Source organism: Penicillium angulare, assembly GCF_028827245.1.
Source record: "Penicillium angulare strain IBT 27051 chromosome Unknown utg000012l_segment0_segment0, whole genome shotgun sequence".
Taxonomy (NCBI): domain Eukaryota; kingdom Fungi; phylum Ascomycota; class Eurotiomycetes; order Eurotiales; family Aspergillaceae; genus Penicillium; species Penicillium angulare.
The window spans coordinates 1,682,055-1,704,746 of record NW_026623171.1 but is presented as its reverse complement, the minus strand read 5'-3'; the positions used below and the strand labels follow the sequence as shown (position 1 = coordinate 1,704,746).

The 22,692-nt window shown below is 47.3% G+C and overlaps 10 protein-coding genes across 10 annotated transcripts; 7 read left to right on the top strand and 3 right to left on the bottom strand.

Annotated features, from left to right (window-relative positions):
- Positions 1-488: 488 nt before the first annotated feature.
- Positions 489-1,965, top strand: N7478_013302 (FAD-binding oxidoreductase; the record flags this gene model as incomplete). Its single annotated transcript, XM_056929512.1, has 2 exons — positions 489-1,118; positions 1,189-1,965. 2 exons carry the CDS (start codon positions 489-491, stop codon positions 1,963-1,965), a joined length of 1,407 nt encoding a protein of 468 aa, XP_056772874.1.
- Positions 1,966-4,137: 2,172 nt separating this feature from the next.
- Positions 4,138-4,396, bottom strand: N7478_013301 (uncharacterized protein; the record flags this gene model as incomplete). Its single annotated transcript, XM_056929511.1, has 2 exons — positions 4,138-4,268; positions 4,324-4,396. 2 exons carry the CDS (start codon positions 4,394-4,396, stop codon positions 4,138-4,140), a joined length of 204 nt encoding a protein of 67 aa, XP_056772873.1.
- Positions 4,397-5,227: 831 nt separating this feature from the next.
- On the top strand, positions 5,228-5,716 carry N7478_013300 (uncharacterized protein; the record flags this gene model as incomplete). Its single annotated transcript, XM_056929510.1, has 1 exon — positions 5,228-5,716. The coding sequence occupies one exon, from the start codon at positions 5,228-5,230 to the stop codon at positions 5,714-5,716; it is 489 nt and encodes a 162-aa protein (XP_056772872.1).
- Positions 5,717-5,946: 230 nt separating this feature from the next.
- Positions 5,947-6,762, bottom strand: N7478_013299 (oxidase ustYa family protein; the record flags this gene model as incomplete). The annotated part of the gene is made up of 1 exon (XM_056929509.1): positions 5,947-6,762. The coding sequence occupies one exon, from the start codon at positions 6,760-6,762 to the stop codon at positions 5,947-5,949; it is 816 nt and encodes a 271-aa protein (XP_056772871.1).
- Positions 6,763-7,419: 657 nt separating this feature from the next.
- Positions 7,420-8,689, top strand: N7478_013298 (uncharacterized protein; the record flags this gene model as incomplete). The annotated part of the gene is made up of 3 exons (XM_056929508.1): positions 7,420-7,563; positions 7,644-7,772; positions 7,862-8,689. 3 exons carry the CDS (start codon positions 7,420-7,422, stop codon positions 8,687-8,689), a joined length of 1,101 nt encoding a protein of 366 aa, XP_056772870.1.
- A 784-nt stretch (positions 8,690-9,473) lies between these two features.
- On the top strand, positions 9,474-11,092 carry N7478_013297 (FAD-binding oxidoreductase; the record flags this gene model as incomplete). The annotated part of the gene is made up of 3 exons (XM_056929507.1): positions 9,474-9,701; positions 9,775-10,880; positions 10,960-11,092. The coding sequence occupies 3 exons, from the start codon at positions 9,474-9,476 to the stop codon at positions 11,090-11,092; spliced, it is 1,467 nt and encodes a 488-aa protein (XP_056772869.1).
- A 759-nt stretch (positions 11,093-11,851) lies between these two features.
- Positions 11,852-13,184, top strand: N7478_013296 (PQ-loop repeat-containing protein; the record flags this gene model as incomplete). Its single annotated transcript, XM_056929506.1, has 5 exons — positions 11,852-11,971; positions 12,106-12,752; positions 12,808-12,857; positions 12,921-12,979; positions 13,038-13,184. 5 exons carry the CDS (start codon positions 11,852-11,854, stop codon positions 13,182-13,184), a joined length of 1,023 nt encoding a protein of 340 aa, XP_056772868.1.
- Positions 13,185-14,045: 861 nt separating this feature from the next.
- On the bottom strand, positions 14,046-14,714 carry rpp1 (ribosomal protein P1; the record flags this gene model as incomplete). The annotated part of the gene is made up of 4 exons (XM_056929505.1): positions 14,046-14,092; positions 14,155-14,281; positions 14,394-14,471; positions 14,646-14,714. 4 exons carry the CDS (start codon positions 14,712-14,714, stop codon positions 14,046-14,048), a joined length of 321 nt encoding a protein of 106 aa, XP_056772867.1.
- Positions 14,715-17,440: 2,726 nt separating this feature from the next.
- N7478_013294 (aconitate hydratase ACO2) lies at positions 17,441-19,905 on the top strand (the record flags this gene model as incomplete). The annotated part of the gene is made up of 2 exons (XM_056929504.1): positions 17,441-17,485; positions 17,554-19,905. The coding sequence occupies 2 exons, from the start codon at positions 17,441-17,443 to the stop codon at positions 19,903-19,905; spliced, it is 2,397 nt and encodes a 798-aa protein (XP_056772866.1).
- A 661-nt stretch (positions 19,906-20,566) lies between these two features.
- N7478_013293 (putative L-serine dehydratase) lies at positions 20,567-21,858 on the top strand (the record flags this gene model as incomplete). The annotated part of the gene is made up of 3 exons (XM_056929503.1): positions 20,567-20,652; positions 20,740-20,793; positions 20,868-21,858. The coding sequence occupies 3 exons, from the start codon at positions 20,567-20,569 to the stop codon at positions 21,856-21,858; spliced, it is 1,131 nt and encodes a 376-aa protein (XP_056772865.1).
- Between the last annotated feature and the right edge of the window lie 834 nt (positions 21,859-22,692).

Sequence of the window (22,692 nt, the reverse complement as noted above, 5' to 3'; positions counted from 1 at the left end):
TATGCAAGATCCCTATCCAGGTAGAATTTCGTCAACGTCGGCTAAAAAGAAACCAAGATTATATTGTAGCGTGCTAACTTAGCACATGTTTGCTGATGAGGGGGGCTCTGCTCCGAGCAATGTCCGTTGGGACATACTGCAGCATGGTGGTCAGCTAATGTACTAGCGCTGAATCATTGCTCAGGTGGCGGTACAACCGTATGGTAAGTCCTGGAAATACGGCATTACATTATGTGTGGATCCTGTATACATTTGTTTTTCATAACTAAATTGCCTAACGCCTTTCCTAGATTGGGTTTATGAATCCACAATCCCGAATTCCGCGCTTCGCACTTCGCACCTAGTGTAAGCTGTGTTGATCTTCCCCACTCATTAACTCATTCCCATCCAGGCAGACCTTTGTCTCCCCCATACCTTCGATATACCACTCGAGGTCTGACAATCGAGACTAAATCTTGAATTTTCCATAATTTAAACCAAAATCGACCATGGCCGCCAATCAGTTAGCCACTGTTGAAGCTTTCTTGCAAGGCCACCCGACCATCAAGTTTATCCCACCCTCATCTACTGAGTTTGCGACCGCACGCGAGGTCTGGAATGGCTCGCGACCTGATACTCCTCTGGCAATTGTTCAGCCACACTCATCTGAAGATGTTGCAACCTTGATCAAATTTGTCAAGTCTAATACAATCTCATTCTCTATCCGTTCAGGTGGACATAATCTAGAAGGCCGCGCTCTTGTGCAAGATGCCTTGCTGATTGACATACGGGCCTTGGATTCTGTCACTGTCGCGGACGATCGACAGTCCGCGACATTAGGTGGTGGTATTCTCCAGGGTGACGTGGTCAAAACGCTCTGGAGTGAAGGTGTGGCTACTGCCACGGGAACTATCCCCCATGTGGGATATTTTGGTTGGGCCTCTTACGGTGGATATGGCCCGTTCTCCTCTAAGTGGGGTCTCGGGGTCGATCAGATTATTGGCGCGACTGTGGTGGACCCTAACGGGAGCCTCGTTAAGATCGGTGCCAACAATGATCTTCTGAAAGGTATCCGAGGTGCAGGTGGCGTGTTTGGTGTCATTGTTGATGTGACTGTTAGGGTTTACCCTGCTCCTTCTGTAAGATCTAATCCTACTTCCCAAAATAACCGAAGTTTGATAAATTTCTAACTGTTCATGTCATTCGCAGTTACTTGCGGGGCCTATCATTTTTGATACGAGCGATATAGCAAAGTCGTATACCGACATCAATACCGCCTACAATAATCTGCTTGATACCGAGACGCTGCCGCCACAACTCACTCTCCAACGAGTGACGTTTAACTCTCCTCGTGGTCTTGCCTTCGCCTTCCTCTTTGCTTGGAGCGGCACTGCAGACGAGTTGGAAGAGGGCCAAAAATGGAGCGAAAAGATTGCCTCCCTAGGTCCCGCAAAGATGAACATGGTTAAGCCTACCACCATCCCGGAATGGATCTCTGGTGCGGGTGCCCATGTTCCTCGCGTTGTCTATGGCTCTTCAAGAACATACAATGTGTCCAGGATTACACCCAAAGTTGCCGAGGCAATTGGCTCTAACCTGGCGCATTTGCCTGCCGATCCCGGCGCAATGTTTTCTCTTCATCAGCTTCGTGGTTCTTCTGCAACACCGCATATTCATACTTCCGTATTCGAGCCTCGAGAGCCTCATTTCATGCTTGAAATTCTTGGATACTCAGTCACATCGGAAAAGCAGAATGACTCCGAGGCTTGGGCTGAGAAATTTGCCGCGGAGGTAGAAGAGGCTGCTTCGAGTTCTGCAGTGTTATTGCCCACGTCGTATGTGTCTATTTATAGCTCTTCTCATTCCGTCTCGACGGACGAGTGGGTGAACAGGGTTTACGGGGATTCAGCTCGTGAACTGCGTGCTTTGAAATCGTCATTTGACCCTGAAAATGTTTTCAAATACACAGTTCCGTCTTTGGAGTAGACAGGTCATGTCTTAACCGGGGATCCACGTTGTGTGGGACCTGGGGCTACTGCACTGCAATGATCGATCTCATTGTATGAATATAATGGTCTCTTTTTACTTGTATATTGTCTTCCTTGTAACATCTGGAGTATTATTTCGTACGTGGTGGTGATATCATGACCGCATTTATGTACCCATAACAGCAAATTGGTTCCCTCCATCTGACAGGCTGCTTTATTTAACCTCTCAGATACGCTAAGGATACGCTTAAATACGATCAACCTCAAATACCAAGAATTTTTTATGCAAGATACTTTGGAGCTCTTGATACCCCTGTCTAAGGATAAGCCTAAATCCCACATGAAAATGCATAATGATTTGTTATAAGGCAGTAAATGAATCGGTCAAGGAGCGGCGAAGGAAATTCAAAGTCGGCATAGCTTCAAATCCCAAATCCTTTGTCTTCAAATTGCGAGGGACAAGACACAAGCGGCTTGGCCCCAAACGCTCGAGCCAATAACCCGAAAGTACCCCTGTATAGGTGCAGCCACCGGACTTAATCAAAAGAATTGGTAATCAGGAATTCTTTCTGCTCTCCTTTTCCTCATTGCCTCCGCCCGTATCATTGGGGTTGGTTCACAGGATCCTTGCAAAAAGTGGGAAACCTGGGGGCTGGATCATACAACTGTCGTTATATTGGCTGTCTCAGCAAGCCTCGCCCCACGGCAAGCATGTCTTTTATGCCCAAGAGCCTAAGTGCCTAAGTGCCTAAGTGCCTAAGTGCCTAAGTGACAACTTTTAAAAATAGATACTGTACATTGCGGTAATCTGATGTTTCTGTTCTACTTTTTACCTTTGAAATTTCATGGATTGTTGTAGCATTGGAAGACTACATGGGTATACCACATCCCATGCTCATTAGCTTCGGAAGGCTTCAAAGCTACTCAGCTAAGCATGAAGCCAGGAATAAAGGGCATTCCAAGATCCAGGGCTCACGGATTATTCAAAGTAAAAGGTCGTGTATTCATGGCTAGATGTCTCACGGACTATGTTAAGAGACCCATGGGAGGTTTGCTATGGTCTCTGAAAGCCATTCCCGTGAGCGCCAGGGGCTTAAGCGTACCACGAGAAAAAGTCCTTGTGCCGACAGTGACCTTTTCTTTTTTGTGGGCTTCGATCAATGCGGTTAGGGGCATGCAGGGTGAAGCCGCCATTATTGATCCTTCCGGGCGCATCTTACAAGTTCATCCCGAGATTCTGGAATGGACCGTGGTGGGTCTCTAGAGGCGGCTATTTACTGGGTTTCATTTTCTAAGTTCAAGTAGACTCACTCATCTGAGAAGTATATTTGTACAAGCTCCACGATATGGGTAAGGGTCCACTTCGGTCTGAAATATGATCCCTGACCCACGAAAGGATGAAGTCATTCGTATACATTGTGGCCCATCTAAGCAGACTTGGTTGACACCGAGATTGAAGGATTGCTCACCTATTTTCTTTCATAAGCCTCGAGTTACGCTAAAGCGAGATGCAGTGGCCGCATGTCCTGCCCCATTGGGTGGGAATTCACCCCCGTTCCGTCTGCCGTTGGGCAAATATCTTGGCAACACTATTTCCTTTTCTGTTTTTCTCCTCCTTTGTTTTTAGAAATGGAAAATCTCCGAGATATCACCTTGCATTGATAAGCTCTAACCGAAGTCGAGCTAACTCAAGATAGATCAAACTCCGTGCAATCTATAGTATCTCTTTGTTCGGCAGTATGACATATCTGGGCTACGGTATTTGAGTGCGAGTACACTGTACTTCAATGATGAACTTCGTCAGAAAAGTAAAGTTTTTGCAACATAAACAGTATATTTTGGAATAAATGATATATTTGGAGTTAAAACAAATGGAGCTCGCTTCGGCTTGAACATAAATTTGAATACATCATGGGCATAGTATACATAGTACTAGTAGTTTCCATTCAAGTTGTAGATCATATATTTTCTACTTTTTAAATAAACAAGGACTAAATACAGGTACCGCAGGAATATTATTTCAACAAAAACGCATCAAAGTCGTGTTTGCATCAAAGTATCTAACAATCATGACCATATCACTGGGGCTTTGGGCTGCTGCATTTCGGATTTGTCTTCTCAGTCAACTACTTTCACATGAAGCCTGGAAATGTATTTGCAGCATTGATGATTACTCGTCCTCCGGTATAGCCCAAGTATAGGCGACCTTGTCATCGCTGTCCTCCCTTTTGCGTGATTCGGGAAGGGCCCAAGTATAGGCAACTTTATCATCGCTATCAGTCGACTTCAACTCGCTGGCGGCTGGATTATATTATTAATATATGCCTTCAAAGGTAGCCATATGCATTTTGCTCACACTTTTCAACTGGCATTGCATTTGCCAGCATCGCACCCACAATATAAGGCAGTATGGTAGTGGTGAATTTCATTTCGGCGAGAGGATATAGGTTGCGTAGGAGGACTTCTTTGCTTGGTTCTCTTCAGCGTAAGGAAGGAAAGTTATAGGTGGCAGTCAGGCTCCAAGGTAGTGTGTTCAAATTGTCAAAAGCAACCTGAGATGGAATACTTTTTGAGAAAGCCGTCTTATCTCCCGCCGGGCTTTCTTTATGGCATGCTCATTGAATAAGCTCATTAAAGGCTCTAGTAAGATTGAGAGTCACGGAGTGACAAGCTTGGTCCAGCCACCAAAATTGAAAACGTCCGGCCGTTGTTGCACTTTGAGGCAAGTATACATCTTAAGCGATGTAAATATGCAAGCCACGCATTGATTGTGTCATTCGCCTTAGTATTAATACTTTGGCTGTATTGTATTTCTATTTCGGAATATTCCACTTGGTTGATGGACGAAGGGTCCAAATGAGCCTGGTCCAGTGCGTACTTATCAGCTTGCCTTGATGACGAAATAAATCGACCAGTCCTATTTTGCAATTTCTACCAAGCTAAACGTTCGCTTTTAATGCGCAATGCCGATAGTCCCATCGTCTCAACACGCACATTAGACTCATTTGGCTATTATGTCTTCTCATTCATATTCCAAGGTCGATGAGCCTCTCATGAGCGGCGAAGATGGCTATTCAGAAATATCAAAAAACAAAAAATCGGCATACTCCCTGCTCAAGAAAAGTTCTCTTTGGGACGTAGCATTTGCCATGCTTGGGACTTTGTTGATCTTTGCATTGGGAGTGGTAACTGGGCAGAACCTGCCAGTAAAACATGAGACACGAACACTATTAGGTATATGAATCCTTGAATGCTCAAAAATGCCTATTGCTGTTTGGCTCACTGACAATTCCAACTTTACAGCCCCAGTGGGAGACGTGAAATTTTTTATGGAATATAACAGCACTTTTACGATTCATCCATCTCCCGAAACTGAAGCTGCGTGGGCCTCTTTATTCCCCAAAGGCAAAGGGTTCGTCCGTCATGAGACAATAGCGCCTGAAACTTCAGGGTTGGTCGTTTATCACGGCTTACACTGTTTGAAATCACTTCATGAGGTGTACTATGCTGCTTTAGATGGAAAACTCTCCCATGATATACCTAAAGAGCACGCTCATCTAACTTCCCCTCACCATGTGCGTCACTGTTTCGACTATCTGCGACAAAGTTTGATGTGTTCCGCAGACACAAACCTTGAGCCTGTGTCAAAAGATCTGAAGGGTGTGACTGGGTGGGGATTCACTCGGACATGTCGTGATTTGGATAGTGTCAAGGCCTGGGCGGAGGCTAATTGGTCGAATGATGTTTGATTACGATGTTTCTCAACTTATTTGAAGGTTCCAAATTAGTTAGTAAACTTCAAATATATCTTTTCTTACATGTGATATTTATAAAAGGTTTCATTGCAAATTACTAGTATGGCCAAAAGTGTTCATTCATTTACATAATGGCCGGAGAAAAACAATAGAAGACGTAGCTTTTAGTCTACTTATTGATTTTTGTTGCTATAAATTTCTTGTTCGGCATACATAACGGCTCACTATAATTCATCAAGACCAACCAAGGCACCCGGCTCAAATGGATCTACCGCCTGCTCATCATTCCACACTTGCAGCTTTTCCCAATTCACACAAGTATGCCACCCCGGCGCATCCACCGTTAAGTGTGGATCACCCTCACGGTTTGGATTAACCCAGCGAAACGAACTGAGGGTTGGATCACCACGACATAAAATTGTCTCGCGCATGAGTTCAATGCAGTGATCAATGTGGGCCTCTTCCTCGATGAGCTGCTCGTCTGTGAAGTTGGCCAGATAGTGCGAGCGATAAATCCAATGTCGAATGCGTTTCAAACAGTGTAGCTCGTGGAACACGCCCATCTGCGCTACATAGTATCCACCATTCCCGTGTAGGTTCGTCATTAGTAGAGAGCTCACGTTGTAGTAGTCGAGGTCTTCCTTGTGGACGCGAATGTTGGTGTGTCTGAACATGTCGTGCCATGACTCCTCGAGCTCTGGACGAGGTTTGCCCGCGTATGGATTGTTGTGAATGGTCACTGGTAAGGTGGATGGTTGATATTCTAGTACCCTGGCTGAATTCAACGAGGGAAATGGATTGACGACAGACCAGTGGATAGGCGAATCTGCTGGATCTGACGAGGGACACTGGGAAGGCTTCATGAAGGAGATGAAGTACAGGACAACGAGGAAGAGGTAGGCAAACGAAATAAGGGTCATATGGACCTTCAACCATCTTTCCCTTCGCCTCAAATTGGGGTCATTCAGCTTTTCATTTTGTATCGATTCTTCATCGTCCTCAGATGGTGCAAGATGGTAGATTTCTTTGCCTCGAGCCATGTTTGCAGGGAGAGCAATTCTGATTCAACAGATAATATGAAAGTTCAGGTAGTGCATTTTGAACACCTGAGAGCGTTTCATGATATTTGTTAACCTAACTATCCAAGGTCTACATGGTACGTATTGTTACCTCCAAACTAACAGTATTGTCTGCGAAAAACAGCGACAGGCGCTTGGCATCACTAGCCCCTAGATGGCCAATGCATGCAGAAACTAAAACTGCCTAGGTTGCTCAAGTATCTGCAGTGATCACACTAGAACACGCTAAGTGACGCTCCGATGGAGACTAATGCATGTGACTGTCCATATACATCAAGCTCCGTGCGCCACTCATTCCATTTACTCCTACGGGGTAAGTTCTCGTCATTGTCAGCTGTTATGCATGCTTATTTGTGGTTCATTTAGATTGGGTATATTTGCTTATTTTATGCATGGTGATTATTTATCATCCTTCGCCCGTCGCATGCCTCTCAGCATGGCCCCCCACCAAACTACGAGATGCAACTTGAGCCGATGAATGTAGACGTCGGATGGGGGGCTACAATCTCTGGACAATTTATGCGATGTAAACGATTTGGTCTTTGTGATCTTCTTCATCGCTATTATTCATTCATCTTGAGCTCATTGTTTTTGGTTGCCAAGACCCACCAAGGCAAGATGGGGTATTCTAAGGGTGAGATGATAGCCTTGGGCTTCGTTTTTGTGGTTTTGGCTACAGTGTTTGTTGCTCTTCGTATTTGGGCACGAAGACTCCGTCATGCCAGTCTTGGAGCGGACGATTATGCGATTTTTGCGGGATGGGTGAGTCGAAGATGTTGAGTCGCAAGCATTCAAAAGTCATTATTTTAGGGGTACAAGCCACTCGCTAACAACATTACCAGGCTTTTACCATTGCAGTTTGTGCTGTTCATTTAGAGGCATCCATCCATGGACAGCTTGGACAGCACCAGGCGACGTACCCCGACGGGGAGCCTATTCTAGATGATCCACGATTCATAGTATATGAAAAGGTATGTCTGTTTTAATCCTTCATTTCTCACCTCCTAAAAAGAGACCAATCGATGGAAGTTCTCGAATGACCAACCATGGCTTTACGCAGTGTAAATTTGCCTTGCATATGTTGTCTGTGCTTGGATTGGGATTCACCAAGATCTCAGTGGTCTTGCTTTACCGCCGCATCTTTCAAACGCCAGGTTTCCAACGAGTTTGTCTGGTCTACATTTATGTTGTGGTTGCGTGGACTATCAGCTTCTTCTTTGCCTGTCTATTTCAATGCACGCCGGTCACCCCTTTCGTGGAAGGCTTCTATGGAAACAAGTGCACCAATGTTATTGTGCTTTACAACGTGGTGAGCGGCTCTGACGTTGCTCTCGACGTCTTGATCATCATTCTTCCCATTCAACCTGTTATTAAGGTGAACATGAGCCTCAAACAACGTCTGATGGTACTGGGAATGTTTCTTCTGGGTTTACTGGCGGTCGCATGCAGTATTGCACGCCTCGTCTCTTTTGTGCAGTGCGATACGGTCCTCATCGAACATTACAACGACGAAACATACTATACATCGGGGGTATTTGTCTGGACTGTTGTTGAGTTGGTAATGGCGGTTATTAGTGCTTGTCTCCCCACGTTACGACCGTTGTTTATGATCGGGAAGAAGGATAGCAATTCCTCTGGTCAATACAGATCGAGCTATGGTTCCGAAAGGGAACAGAAGAAGGGGTACATGCGAAGTACAGGTTCACGCGATGACGATTATGAGATCCCTGTCCTCGCTTCTCGAAACGTACCAAGTGTACAATGTCAGACCACACCACCCTCGACATCCCATGCGCGCCCTCGATCTAGCGACGAGGGCATCTATGTTCAGCAAAGCTTCAGTTGGACCAACCAAGACACTCTGGGTCGTCATGAACGGAATGTTTGAGTTAAATTGTGCTCTTCCTTTGTTGTTCTCAATACCTAGATCGCGTTGAATTATTGACTTTTACTTTCTACTCATAATTGTTTGCAGGGATCGGGCAGGGATCTATATCGGCTATTCTATAGCGACCTGGGAGGATGCATATTATGGAGGGAAATTGCTAAAAGGAGATACAGCATTTGCGAAGTTATGTACGGGGTTAAATAAAGTTTACTACTGCTAATATAATTTCAAGTTGGCTGGACTGGTGATCCACCGAGCGTGTTCAAGTTGCTCGGTTTCCCAAACTCTGGCTCTCTTCCATGTATATTAAGGCCGAGTCGCACTGAACTATAACTCGACCACTATAATCTTACGTCAATCAATGAATAAACGCCACAAGCCTGTAACCACGCCATATGCTTCAAATCTGTGCATTCCACGCGAGATATTAAACGAAACCAGGACTCGTGATGTTATGATTGGGGGAACCGGACGGCGGATCCCAGCGGGTCTTAGCGGGTCCCGCAGGATGCATCAAAGGAACGGCTCCATACAGCGTAATCTCGCGTGGTTTTGAAGGTAAAATGTGCGCCCTGCTTTTTATTTAGAGGAAAAGGGGGATCCGGGGTGGTCGGGGCGCCATTCTACCAGGCTGAAACATATGAAGCCATAATAAAGACCTTGGAACCCGGCGTTCTTTTGTCTCCCCAGGGGTAACATCTTGTTTACTTTCTTGTTTCTTCCAATCTCCTCATACTGCCTTTCTCTGCGCCATTTTGCTTTGACAGGCACCAGGGGTACAAGAATGCCTCCTATGTACTCTTTATCATGTTTTTTGGGGATATTCTTGGCTACAGCCACGCATTGTGTGACTGCAAGTAGCTTTGAAGCTTGTCTGCGACCGCAGCTATCCCCCGCAGCAACCTTGATAACAGGCCAGTCGAGCAATGTGGCCCCTCGCTGGACAGAATACAAAGAATTCAGCACCAATAATGTCGTAAATGCTTCTACTGAGGCAGACGTACAAGCTGCGGTATGTACATTCACCCTCGTCTTCTACCTAATCTCTCCTTGGCGTTGATAAAGACTGATATAATTCCCTGCAGGTGCGATGCGCTAATAAGGCTGGAGTGAAATTCTTCGCACAATCCGGCGGCAATGCTTGGGCGACGACCTGGAGCCTTGGAGAAAATGATGTGGTTATAAATCTTCGGAATATGAATCAGATCAACATCAACGCAGCACGAACCTCGATAGAAGTCGGAGGAGGTGCGATTGTCTCCGAAGTGATTGATGCCGCCTACAAAAAGAATACACAAGTTGTGACTCCTAATTGCAACTGTGTGGGCATCATGGGCGCAATGCTCGGGGCTGGTTATTCCCGTTTCATGGGTGATAGCGGATTTGTGATCGACAATGTTTTGTCATTTCGCGTAGTGCTGGCTTCTGGGGAAAGTGTCACAGTTTCCCCTTCTTCCCACCCGGACCTATGGTGGGCTATGAGAGGTGCTGGTGGGAATTTCGGAATTGTTGTTTCTGCTACTTTCAAAGCATATCCGACCCTCGAGGCGCAGAATGGTGCTTGGGTGGGCAATCTGGTTTTCTCTGATGAGAAGATCGAGCAAGTCGTTTCAGCTGTGAACAACTTGAAGTTGACTTCCAAGATGGCCATCTTCTTTTACTTTGCTAACATTGGTGCGCCCAATTACACACCAATATTCATGGTTACTCCCTTTTATCTGAGTGGAGGCAATACAACGGCTGCAATGGCTGAGGCTCGTCGAGCCTTTGCCTCGGTGTTGAACCTAGGGCCTCTGGAAGACACCACGACTTGGACCCCTTATAACGAAGTCAATGCCGGCAGCGATACTTTCTGCGTCAGTGGTAGTCGCAAGGTGAGCTACGGAGCAGGACTGGCGCAACTCGACCCGGCCACTTGGCGCACTATTTACACAAATTATTCAAACTTTCTTATTGATAATGGCGGAGACAATGTCGCCAACTCGCTTGTGCTCATGGAAGCTTACAGTCTCCAAGCCGCCGAAGAAAATGGGGACTTTAGCTCTGCTTACGCGTGGCGGTCTACAAACCGTTTCAATACAGTTGCGATTGCGTGGTATACAGATGATAGCTTAGATGAAGCAGCTAATGCGTGGGCGGGTGAAGTTCGTGACAATTGGCGTGCAACTAGTGGCCTAAGGAGTAACTCGACGTGAGTAACGACCCTTTGGTTTTCCATTTTCCATTTTCCATTTTTAATTTTTAATTTTTGAAATACTGACGATCAACAGCTACATTAATTTTGCGTTCGGTGACGAGACTCTTGAAGATATATATGGCTCAAATGTGCCCTTGCTTCGTGGTCTAAAGACTCTGTATGATCCAAAGAATAAGTTCGGCCAGTTTTTTCCTCTGTATGAATGAACAGTTGGAAAGTATATTCAATATGTCTAGTCACCTGCTACTAGACTTCAACAGTCTACATACGTTTTATATATTAATATATAACCTTAGAAGTGACTACTGAGTTTGTTGCCTCCTCAAGACAGGAAGTTTGCATTCCATTTGATATGATACTAGCTGCAGTATAACTAGAGCGGTACAATGTGTGATTCAAAGGTTCTTAATACGTTCTTAGCCATCCAACTGGCTGTTTCCCGGGTTGTTTGTTTTGTAAAATTTAATATAACAGAGATTCGTCTGCAGTCGGAGGATACCATCTTGAATATGGTGTCTATGCCTCCACCTGGGCATTAAGGGTTATGTTCAGGCACCAATAAGGCACAAATCAGGCATCACTTTCTAACGTTAATGTGACCTCCGGCATCTATGCCCAGGTTCCACACGAAGACAAAACACTAAATCCATCGATTGATGCAAGTGATACAAATGCATACACGACTTTTGAACAACTTTTGGTATAGATCACGTAATATCTAATGGAGATAATCGACATGATAATTCATAGTCAATTTCTCTTATTTTTTCTCAAGCAGCCTTGAAATATTTTCTTTATCTTTGTGAGACTCAACAGCCAATTAAGTCCCGAAGCCAAATCGATTGTGTCATAGCGCAGCCCGTACCCGCCAGTTTCAGGTGTGGCCCCCGCGGAAAAATCTTTATGTGTGTCGTGACGCACCTCCAAATGCAAAAAGCTCATTCTCACGCGCAAACACGATTGCCATGTCTTTGGCGCACATTTTTAGCAGGATGGCCATGGAGGACTCGGTATCTCTTACGCCTCGCGAGGCAGCATCTGGACTACTGGGTTCCGTGTCTATGACCTGCTGGATTTTCCTATTGGTATGTCTGCTGTTTCCGTACGTCATGGGCCTATCTCGATCGCGGTTTTACCAAGCAAGATTGGGGCGAGATATGCCTATGATACTATCTCCTCTCCACGATATATCGCATAAGATAAAATACAAAATGAATAGAAGGAGGAGTTTACTAACAGTCTCGCGCGACAGGTCCCCCAATTGATTGAGAACTATCGCAACGGAAACTCGGAAGCAATTTCCCTTCTCTTTGTCCTTGTTTGGTTCCTGGGCGACATTACCAACCTTCTTGGCGGGTTACTAGCAGGCCTAGTACCTGTCATTATCGCTATTGCCGTGTACTTCTGTTTCGCGGATGGTGTTTTGATCGCGCAATGTCTGTACTACAAGGCGCGTAACACCCGCCCGGATGAGGAGCATCATCGCCGGCGCTCATCAGTCGAGACACCCGATCCCACAACACCATTGCTTGGTCGCCGATTTAGCGATTCGCTAGAAACACCGAATGGGCGGCGGCGACGGTCGTCAGGTTCTTTGCGCGGCTACCAGAATGCTGGGCGACGAGGAAGCCAAGCCGAGGACCCATTGGCGAAGATCTTGGAAGAGAGCGAGTATGGACGGAAGGCTTGGATGAAGAATGTCATCAGCATCCTGGGAATCATTGTCGTGGGTATGGCTGGTTGGACTATCGCTTGGCAGACTGGCGTGTGGGCGCCGGCGCCGGCACCCCAGATGAACGCGGACTCTCTAGATATGGCTGCTAGTGGTCAGGCTCTGGGGTACTTCAGTGCTGTATGCTACTTGGGGTAGGTTTGCATCGTATCTTCATTGCGATTTGGCTTGGTACTGACTATGAAATAGGGCTAGGTTACCTCAGATCTATAAGAACTACAGCGAGAAGTCCTGCGAAGGTATGATTCTTTAACGACCTCATGCGAACTATGACATGTATTAATGTTGTTTCATGATTTTAGGCTTGTCACTGCTATTCTTCATCTTGTCTCTCCTGGGCAATCTGACCTATGGCGCCGGGGTATGTAGCTGTCAGCCACATCCTTTATCCTTCACTTCATGGCTAATATTTACGACAGATCATCGCCCATTCAACGGATGCTGGATATATCACGACAAACTTGCCATGGTTGATCGGGTCTTTGGGGACAGTGGTTGAAGATGTTGTCATCTTTGCACAATTCCGGATCTATGCGATGCAGGAACCTCCGCTGGCAGTGGCTTGATCAATGCTCTTTTTGCTCGTGGCTTTCTTCCATCTGGACTGGCAGATGGCACTCTAATTGCTTGAGATCGCCATATCCATTATAACTACAAGGTTACTGTTATAAATAACTGAGAAGCAATAAGGGCTTAGTATGTTGGACTAGGACATGGCGTTGAGTAGCGAATCTTTGTAAGTTATCGGGAGTTTCATGCATGTATGCAAAAATTGAAAACGATTGGCTACATAATTTGCTTTACCCAATACCCAAGTATATGGAACCCCTAGACACCACGCACTGTCACGCACTGTCACGTACTGGTAAGTGACAAGGTAAATGCCATGGTAGAAAGATTATATACTCCATCTTACGTGTACGTATCAAAATATTACGAGCTACATCCAGACCAAGATCGGAAAGTGATCTTCTGGTCAATGTATGTCGCATGGGATCACGAGCGGAGCAAGTCGTTCTTCATAAAAGTTGAACAGAGCATACGGCTACGTTCCAGGCCATGCATTGGCCAAATGCAAAAACGTGAGCAAAGAGATAAAATGGTGTGCCAAACGTCTTTCTTCAATTCCCCTTGATAAACTGGAAGCAATAATAATTTCGGAATCAAATCGGCATCCGATCGATTCAACCTCCGGCACTCGAGGCGAAGGTAGACCGAGCATCCAGTCTCCATTGAATGTCCATGTCCGTTTGAATCTTTTGCTATTTTCTTTTTTTTCTTCCCCGTGATCTAGGTCTTCGTAGCAGGGGTCGTGGTGTATCGAGTACAAGAGAGAATCGTCGAGGGAGCCGCAAGGCGGCAGCGGGATAAAAGGTAAGGGAAAGAGCAAATAGGAAACGACTTCAAATTCGTGACGGTTAAACCGCTTAATCGAACAGACCGAAGCCCATGTCCTCGTCGGACTCCTCCTTCTCTGTTTGGGAGTTAGTCACCTGTCTAAATTCGGTACGAGCGTCGCATGGTTGTATGACTTACCCTCCTCCTTCTCCTCAGCAGCCTCAGCGGGGGCAGCAGCACCACCGGCAGCGGCAGCGGCGGGAGCGGCAGGGCCAGCGGAGCCGACGTTGGTCAGGAGATCCTTGATGTCCTTACCCTCGAGGGCCTAGTGGAGAATTGTGTAAGCCCTTGATCCACATGTTCCAATTGCGCAATTCCACCAGTCACGCGACTCGAGCGGCGTACGAATATCGACAGGGCGGGTTTCAAAAATTTACCTTGGCGAAGATAGAAGTCCAGATGGGCTCGACCTCCTGGACGTTGGCGGCGGTCAGAAGAGTCTGGATCTTGTCGGCCTATGATGTAGAATTTCAGGTTAGCCTTGGCCACGGAAACTGTCTGGATTGGTGTTTCGAGCGTCTGCCAGTCCTGTTTTCTTCGCGCTTTGCACAATACACGCAGAAAACATCCTGGCTCGAGCCTCTAATCACTTCCTCCAATATCGCTCGATTTTCCAAGGATATACGTACGGTGATCTCAAGGCCATCGTCGGCGAGGATCAGAGCGGCGTAAGAGCAGGCGAGCTCGGGGGTAGACATGGCGACTGGTGATGACCGGACTGGGTTGAAGTTGGAGATGGGGAGAAAAGAAGAGAGGATGGTATCAGAAGCCTATCCGAACATGGCAACCGCTTGGCGTGTGTGGGAAAAAGCCCTCGCTTAGGGCTTGGCCTAATAAGGACTAGTGTAGCCCCTCTTCCCGTGACTCGATGGGATATACGCTATGCCCAATACGGATGATGACATAATCTCGGAGTAATCAGCCCGTATCGCGGTGCATAGTTATCAGTCCCGAACTGACATCACACCTTGTGGGGTTTCTGTGAACTCATTTCCACTTTGGTTAGTACGCAAAAGAAATATACGTCTCAGATCTTATTACCTCGCAACTTCCCATCTCATCTTCAATTCTGCCACCTATCCGACCTCTCCCGATCCTCCGACCATGGAGTCCCCCGCCGTGCCGGTCCCGCTAGATCCGCATGAGCAGCCCATTCTCGAGCATCTGCTCCGCGCCCGTGACGCCCTTCTGCTCCTCAAGCAAGACAAATCCTCTTACATCAAGTCTCGTGATGTTCTTCCACTCTACGAGGAGGTGATCGGCGAAGTTGAAAAGCTCAATGCAGCTCGAAAGGAGCAGGATCGCCGCTTGATACACAATCGATGTAAGTAACAAACTACATGGGCCGTGCGTTCCTCGATGTCCATGACTGACCACCAACCATCTTGATAGTGGACTATGTTCTAGATGACTGCTTTCAGTTAATCTCCTTGCTCTTCTTGACGGTAGGCAGGAATAACGAGGCGCCAGCAGTGTAATTTCTTCCCTCTACCCCGCAGCAGCGTCGCCTTTGTGCTGACATCTTTGTCTAGGTACTCTCTTGCAACAACCATTCAGGTATGTCTTTGAAACATTATCTCCAACTCTATCAAAGGCTCAGTACTGATTCTTGTTATTAGCGTTTGCTCGACCATCTCGAAGAGGCCGGATTCTACAGTGCGAAAGATCTGAATTCTATTACGAAAACCCTCGAATCGACACAAGAAACCCTTGATCGCGGCCGCAACACATACTCCCCGGCTCTTCTGCTTTTACTTGAAAGCAGATTAGAACAATGCCAAATTTCTCTGAAGAGACTGCAAGAAGGACTGAATGTCCTATCCCCCTCCCTGGCACAAACCCACGAAACTCTGGTGTCTATTCTGCGTTCCACATCTGCTGTTAATACTCGACCGAAGGTAATTACGAATCTTCTTTATTCAAATTATCATACTGATCAATTTTCACTCGATCTTAGTTTTCGACTTCGGAGGTAAACGGCCTGCGAGATCAATTGAAAAAGATTGAGAGCCATATGAAGGACGGTAACTTTGTTGATGCCGATGGCAATGCTCTTCCTTCACAAGAGAACGTTAAGACTCTAATGGATCGCTGTTGGCGATGGACTGAAATTGTCCTTGAACGGTAAGTCATAAGTCATTCAATTCACCCCGGAGAAAATACGAGGCTAATCCCAATACAGCCAAGGGAAGATTCATGAGGCATTCCAGGAGCAATATGAGCGCCTGCTTGAGATTCGTAACCAGCTAGACCGTCTTTCCGTCACCCAGGCTTGGTCGCTCCGTGAAACAGATTTATTCGGATATCAGCGAAAACTTGACCGAATAGATGAGGCTCGTGTCAATGGCAACTTTGTTGATTTTGAGGGACACACTGCCGATCTTCACGCACAAAGGGTATAATCAATGTTGACCTGACTATCAAATTACTGCGCTAACAGTTACTCTTCTAGACGTTGCTGTACCTCATTCGACGAAGCTATGGGTACATATATGCACTTCTAATCTCTTCCGAGCCTGTTTCCGAGGCTTTGCTACCTGTTTACAACCAGCTACAAACACTTCGTCGCTGTTTGATCGAAGTGAAAGAGTCTGGCGGGGTATCTAACTCTAGAGAACTGTATCCCTACAGTATGAAGGTATGTTTGTTGATAGTATCGTCATTATCCGACCGTTAGCAATTTTTTACTAACGACAATAGCTCAATTCAATCGACAACATGCGCGTCGACGGGAAGTTTTACATTGGCCCCGATATCCCGGAAGGCCAGGGAAGTGTGAACGCTCTGCTTGCCGAATGCTATGATCTTGTTTGGGATCTTCGCGCAGCTGTTGCTGACGAAGAGAGTCAACCTTAGAGCAGTCCGATTCACAGGATGAGGTCTCTTTTTTCTTCCCCTTCCATCTATTTTCGATATGTGTTATTTCTACCTACGTCGATACCGACGATGAAACATCCCGATGCCTTGCCCCTGTACTTTTTTGGAATTTACCTAATGACTTCTTTTCTTCATTTAACGAGGCGTTTGATCTGTGACAGTCTTGAGCCCCATATGGGCACTGGCATTACTTACGAGATAGGGGCCTGCAGTTGAAGAAATATTGAATCTTGAAATAATTTACTCCGAAATCATTCCAATATCCATTTCCAAGGTCTCCTGTTATAACCACGTATCAAATATAAATAAACTTTTCAAAAGACATGTTGAAAGTCGTAGTTCTCAATATCGAGAACACATTCCATACTTCCCGACGTACAGAGTAGATCATAGGCAAGAGGACTTCCCCACAATTTTAAACATCCGGTATCGGCACATCATTCAGCCAATCAGCGACAAGATAAATAACGACGCCTCCGACGAAAAAAAAGCCCTTGGAACCTCAACTCTGACTCCTTCCCCAGTTCCCACCCCTCCACAATTGAAGATGGTGAGTCAGCTAGTTTGGAAGCGGGCTGCTGCCTCTCGCAGGGTAAGTCATGAACTAATATACATTGTGGTGAATACTTGGAGCAATTGACCACTAACTCCTTTGAGCAGTTGGCAGCACGTCTGTCTCCGCAACCACTTGCCCGTGGCCTGGCCACCGAGGCCTCCTCCTCACGAATGCCGCCCTACGCCAAAATTGTTCGAAACCTCGAGCAGGTCCGCAAGGTTCTGGGCTCTGAGCGTACTCTCACACTGGCCGAGAAGATTCTGTATTCTCACTTGGCCAACCCTGAAGAGTCATTGCTCACCGGCACCAACAATGGCCGCGATATTCGCGGTAAGGCCAACTTGAAGCTGAAGCCCGATCGTGTGGCCATGCAGGATGCCTCTGCCCAGATGGCTCTGCTTCAGTTCATGTCTTGTGGTCTGCCCTCCACTGCCGTGCCTGCCAGTATTCACTGCGACCATATGATTGTTGGTGAGCGTGGTGCCGATACCGACCTTCCTGCCTCGATCAAGGGTAACAGCGAGGTGTTCGACTTCCTGGAGAGTGCCGCGAAGCGGTATGGTATTGAGTTCTGGCCTCCAGGTGCCGGTATCATTCACCAGAGTGTGTTGGAGAACTATGCCGCCCCTGGTTTGATGATGCTTGGTACTGACAGCCACACTCCTAATGGAGGTGGTCTGGGCGCTATCGCTATCGGTGTGGGTGGTGCGGATGCCGTGGATGCCATGGTTGATGCTCCTTGGGAGCTCAAGGCGCCTAAGGTTCTGGGTGTGCGTCTTGAGGGCAAGCTGAGCGGCTGGGCCTCTCCCAAGGATATCATTCTCCACCTTGCCGGCAAGCTGACGGTGCGCGGTGGCACTGGTTTTGTGGTCGAATACCACGGCCCTGGTGTCGAGACCCTGTCTTGCACAGGTATGGCGACTTGCTGTAACATGGGTGCTGAAGTCGGCGCTACTACCTCGCTGTTCCCTTTCTCTCCCAGCATGGTGCCATATCTCGAGTCTACCCACCGTGGTCATGTCGCTCAGGCTGCTGCTGAGATTGCTGCATCTGGCCCTCAGAACCTACTGCGTGCTGATACCGGCGCTGAGTATGATCAGCTGATTACCATCAATCTATCCGAGCTGGAGCCTCACATTAACGGCCCATTCACTCCCGACTTCTCGGTTCCTCTATCCAAGTTCGCCGATACAGTCCGTGAGAAGAAGTGGCCCGAGACCTTCGGTGCCGGTCTCATTGGTAGCTGCACCAACTCCTCTTATGAGGATATGACCCGTGCCGAGAACCTGGTTAAGCAGGCCGCCGCCGCCGGACTGAAGCCCAAGTCAGACTTCTTCATCACACCCGGCAGTGAGCAAATTCGCGCCACTCTGGAACGTGACCAGACGCTGTCTACTTTCTCTGAGGCTGGTGGTATCGTGCTGGCTAATGCTTGCGGTCCCTGCATTGGCCAGTGGACCCGCACTGACGAGGTTCCCAAGGGTGAAGACAACGCCATTTTCACTTCTTACAACCGTAACTTCCCCGGTCGTAACGATGGTAACCGTCGCACTATGAACTTCCTGGCTTCTCCCGAGCTGGTCACCGCTCTCTCCTACTCCGGTAGCACTACTTTCAACCCAATGACCGACTCATTGACCACTCCTAGCGGCGAGAGCTTCAAATTCCAGCCTCCCCAAGGCTTTGACCTTCCCAGCGCTGGTTTCGAGGCCGGTAACCCCAACTTCCAACCCACAGCCGCCGTTCCCGATGCTAGCGTCGACGTCGCTGTTTCCCCCACCTCAGACCGTCTCGCCCTGCTGGAACCATTCGCTCCCTTCCCCAAGTCCGACTTGTCTGGACTGAAGGTTCTGTACAAGGTCAAGGGCCAGTGCACAACTGACACCATTTCGGCCGCTGGACCTTGGTTGAAGTACAAGGGTCATTTGCCCAACATCTCAGCCAACACTCTTATTGGGGCCGTTAACGCTGCTACTGGTGAGACCAACGTCGCCTACGACGAGGCTGGTAACAAATTCGGCATTCCTGAACTCGCCGAGCAGTGGAAGGTGAAGGGTCTTGAGTGGCTCGTCGTTGCTGAAGACAACTATGGCGAGGGCTCTGCCCGTGAGCACGCCGCTCTCCAGCCCCGTTTCCTGGGTGGCCGCGTGATCGTTACCAAGAGTTTTGCCCGTATCCACGAGACCAACCTGAAGAAGCAGGGCGTTGTCCCTCTCACTTTCGCTAACCGAGAGGACTATGACCGTATCGATGCTTGTGATGTTGTTGACACTATTGGCTTGTATGATGTCCTGGAGGCTGGTGGCCAGGGTGAGGTTCAACTGCGCGTTACCAAGGCCAAGACTGGCGAGACCTTCACCGTCCCCACCAACCACACTCTGAGCAAGGACCAGTGTGGCTTCATTCTTGCCGGTAGTGCCCTGAACCTTCTGGCCAAAAAGGCTCAAGGCAACTAAGCGAGACAAAATTTATTGCTCCTGTTCATACAGGGAGGATAGAAGAGAACACCAAAAGTCGGTTTCAATCCGGAGTTGAACGATTCGGGGCACGGGATGCATGTATAGCACTGCCTTTTGTTTTCAGTCGTATATTTGTGAAATTTTAGATTTCTGTAATACTTTTTTTTTGCGGGCTAGATGATATCCAATGTGATCTGTATTTTTGAATTTCTTACGATCTACTAAACTAAATGGCCCCCAGAGCTATAATAAACAATTTTCACCTTTGTATACTTCAGGATAAAAGATAGTCTATATTCCATATCCACCATTATACTCGGGTGCCCATAGTCATCAGTGTTTTGGGACATGTCGAACATCCTGCAGGATAACACACCGTAGCCTATGTTGATAGCCCTCGAATGTATATACCAGGCGAAAGGGACGGTGGCCAGGGTGCTCAAGGCTCTCAGGTACGCTTCCAAGGTGGGTATGGGTGGCAATGAGCTAAACCGAATCGGGAAAGGGAAGCCGTTGGCTCACTTGTGCCTTCAACACGCCCTACGAACTACAACCTGCGGGGACTTTCCTTAATTTCAGTGAGAGCAAGAGAGAAAAATAAAACTTAACCTTTCTCACTCACCAGCTATTCAGCTCACAAACACTTCCCACCATAACAATGGATGTGCTCACACCTGAACGGACGAAGCCTTGGATCAATACCCCGCTCATTGAGTCGGCGACGCTCTCCCAGCAAGCAGGATGGTAGGGAATTTCTTCTCCATTGAGTCTCCTCTCAGTGACCGGCATCTTTTTTCAACAAGAATTCCAAATATCTAACTTTCATTGCAGTAGAATATTCCTCAAGCTTGAACTTCTCCAGCCATCAGGCTCTTTCAAGTCACGGTGAGTCCTTTGGACATAAAATTTCATTTTACCATCTTAAGGTAGCTTGGAGGCTACCAGCTTTCTATTTCAAGAGCATCCACTTACGAAATTATCAGGGGAATTGGCAATTTTATCCTTTCATCGCTGAAGAATCCAGCCCACAAAAACAAGACACTGCACTTCTACATTTCCTCTGGCGGAAATGCCGGGTTGGCAGCCATCCGCGCAGCCTGTGATCTTGGCTACGCCTGCACGGTCGTCGTGCCACACAGCACAAAGCCATTCATGGTTGAGAAGCTACATGCCTTGGGAGCAGCAGATGTGATCCAGCACGGAGCAAGTTGGTTCGATGCAGACTCATATCTGAGAGAGAATTTCATCGATAACCAAGGCAATACTGCTGAGAAGGACACTGTCAACATCTACATTCCTCCATTTGATCATCCAGATGTGTGGGCCGGAGCGTCAACTATGATTGATGAGATTGCAGTGCAGCTCCCATCACGGCCCCGAGAGCAGTTCATGACTGTAGCGGGAGGGTTTCCTGCGGATGCGGTGGTCTGCAGTGTTGGAGGCGGAGGTCTTTTCAATGGAATTGTTTCTGGATTGGAGAAGCACATGGATGAATTTGGGTGCGGTGCTGATGTGGCTAATACGAAGAACGTACATGTTCTTGCGACTGAGACGAACGGAGCGGACTCGCTTGCTCATTCTCTGCGCGAGGGCAGATTGAGCTCTTTGTCTGCTATTACTTCGCAGGCTTCTTCACTTGGTGCTCTCTGTGTGGCTTCAAAGGCATTTTCCAATGCTAAATTTCCTCCGCGTGGTGTGCAGGTTACCAGCGTTGTTGGCTCGGATGCTGATGCCGCGAGAGGTGTTGTGCGACTTGCGGATGAGACACGCCTGCAGGTTGAGCTCGCTTGTGGAATTAGCGTAGATGTTGCTGTTGCTGGGAAGCTGAAAGAGGTGGTGCCTGGTCTGACTCCTGATAGTCGGGTTGTGATTATTGTTTGTGGAGGCAGTAACATCACGGCCGAGATTATTGCCGAGTACAGAAAACAGTTGAGCGAGGGGTGGCAATAGATTGGAAGTTGAAGAGCAGACATATTAAATAGATCGCTGCAGAACTCTTAAGTAGCAATGTAGATTAAGGTGGAGATATTCAACAATAACAGCATCTTGGAAAACAAAATTCCGGATTATTTTCCCCACTTTAGCCCATTAACCACTCCATTGAGTCTTTCTGCCGCGCTCTTCTTCTTCTTCTTCCTCATGTTCGGTGTCACTGGCGTACCGATGTTCCTGAAATTCATTGCGGAGTCCTCTTCAATCTCAAGGTAATCCCCAATTTCACCAGGGCCATCCATTGGATCGAGATGTTCAATTCCATAATAGAGGGTCTCTTTAATCACGGGGGTCCGCTAATCGCTCTAACCTTGCCTTCGATACTCTCACTCTCGATTTCTCCATAATCGAATCGATATCGCATCATAGCAAATAAAGTCTTTACGACCTTCTACAGTATCTGCATAACCTCTCGCAGTATGCGCTAGACGGAATATTTCTCTCTTCTGGGAGCGTTGATGAATGAAGATGTTCGACTGTTTCATTGGCTTGCTTGCACACTGAATTCTCAGAACCTTCGCCGCATACGTGCACCAGGAAAATTGCTATAAGATCCGCTCTGGCAAAACACCGAGTAGGTATTATGAAATACTAATCCCGTGCGTGTTTGCAGATTCCATTCCTATCCTCGGGTATTCATGATCGCCTGGGGTAATCGCCTACTCCACAAATTATAAATAGAAGACCATAAGTGTTTCCTTACTTCTATTCCTTTCCTTCTCTTAATCAAGGGAGACTATCTTGAGATATAAAGTAGTAATGGCTGGTAACTATTATATATCTATATAGTAT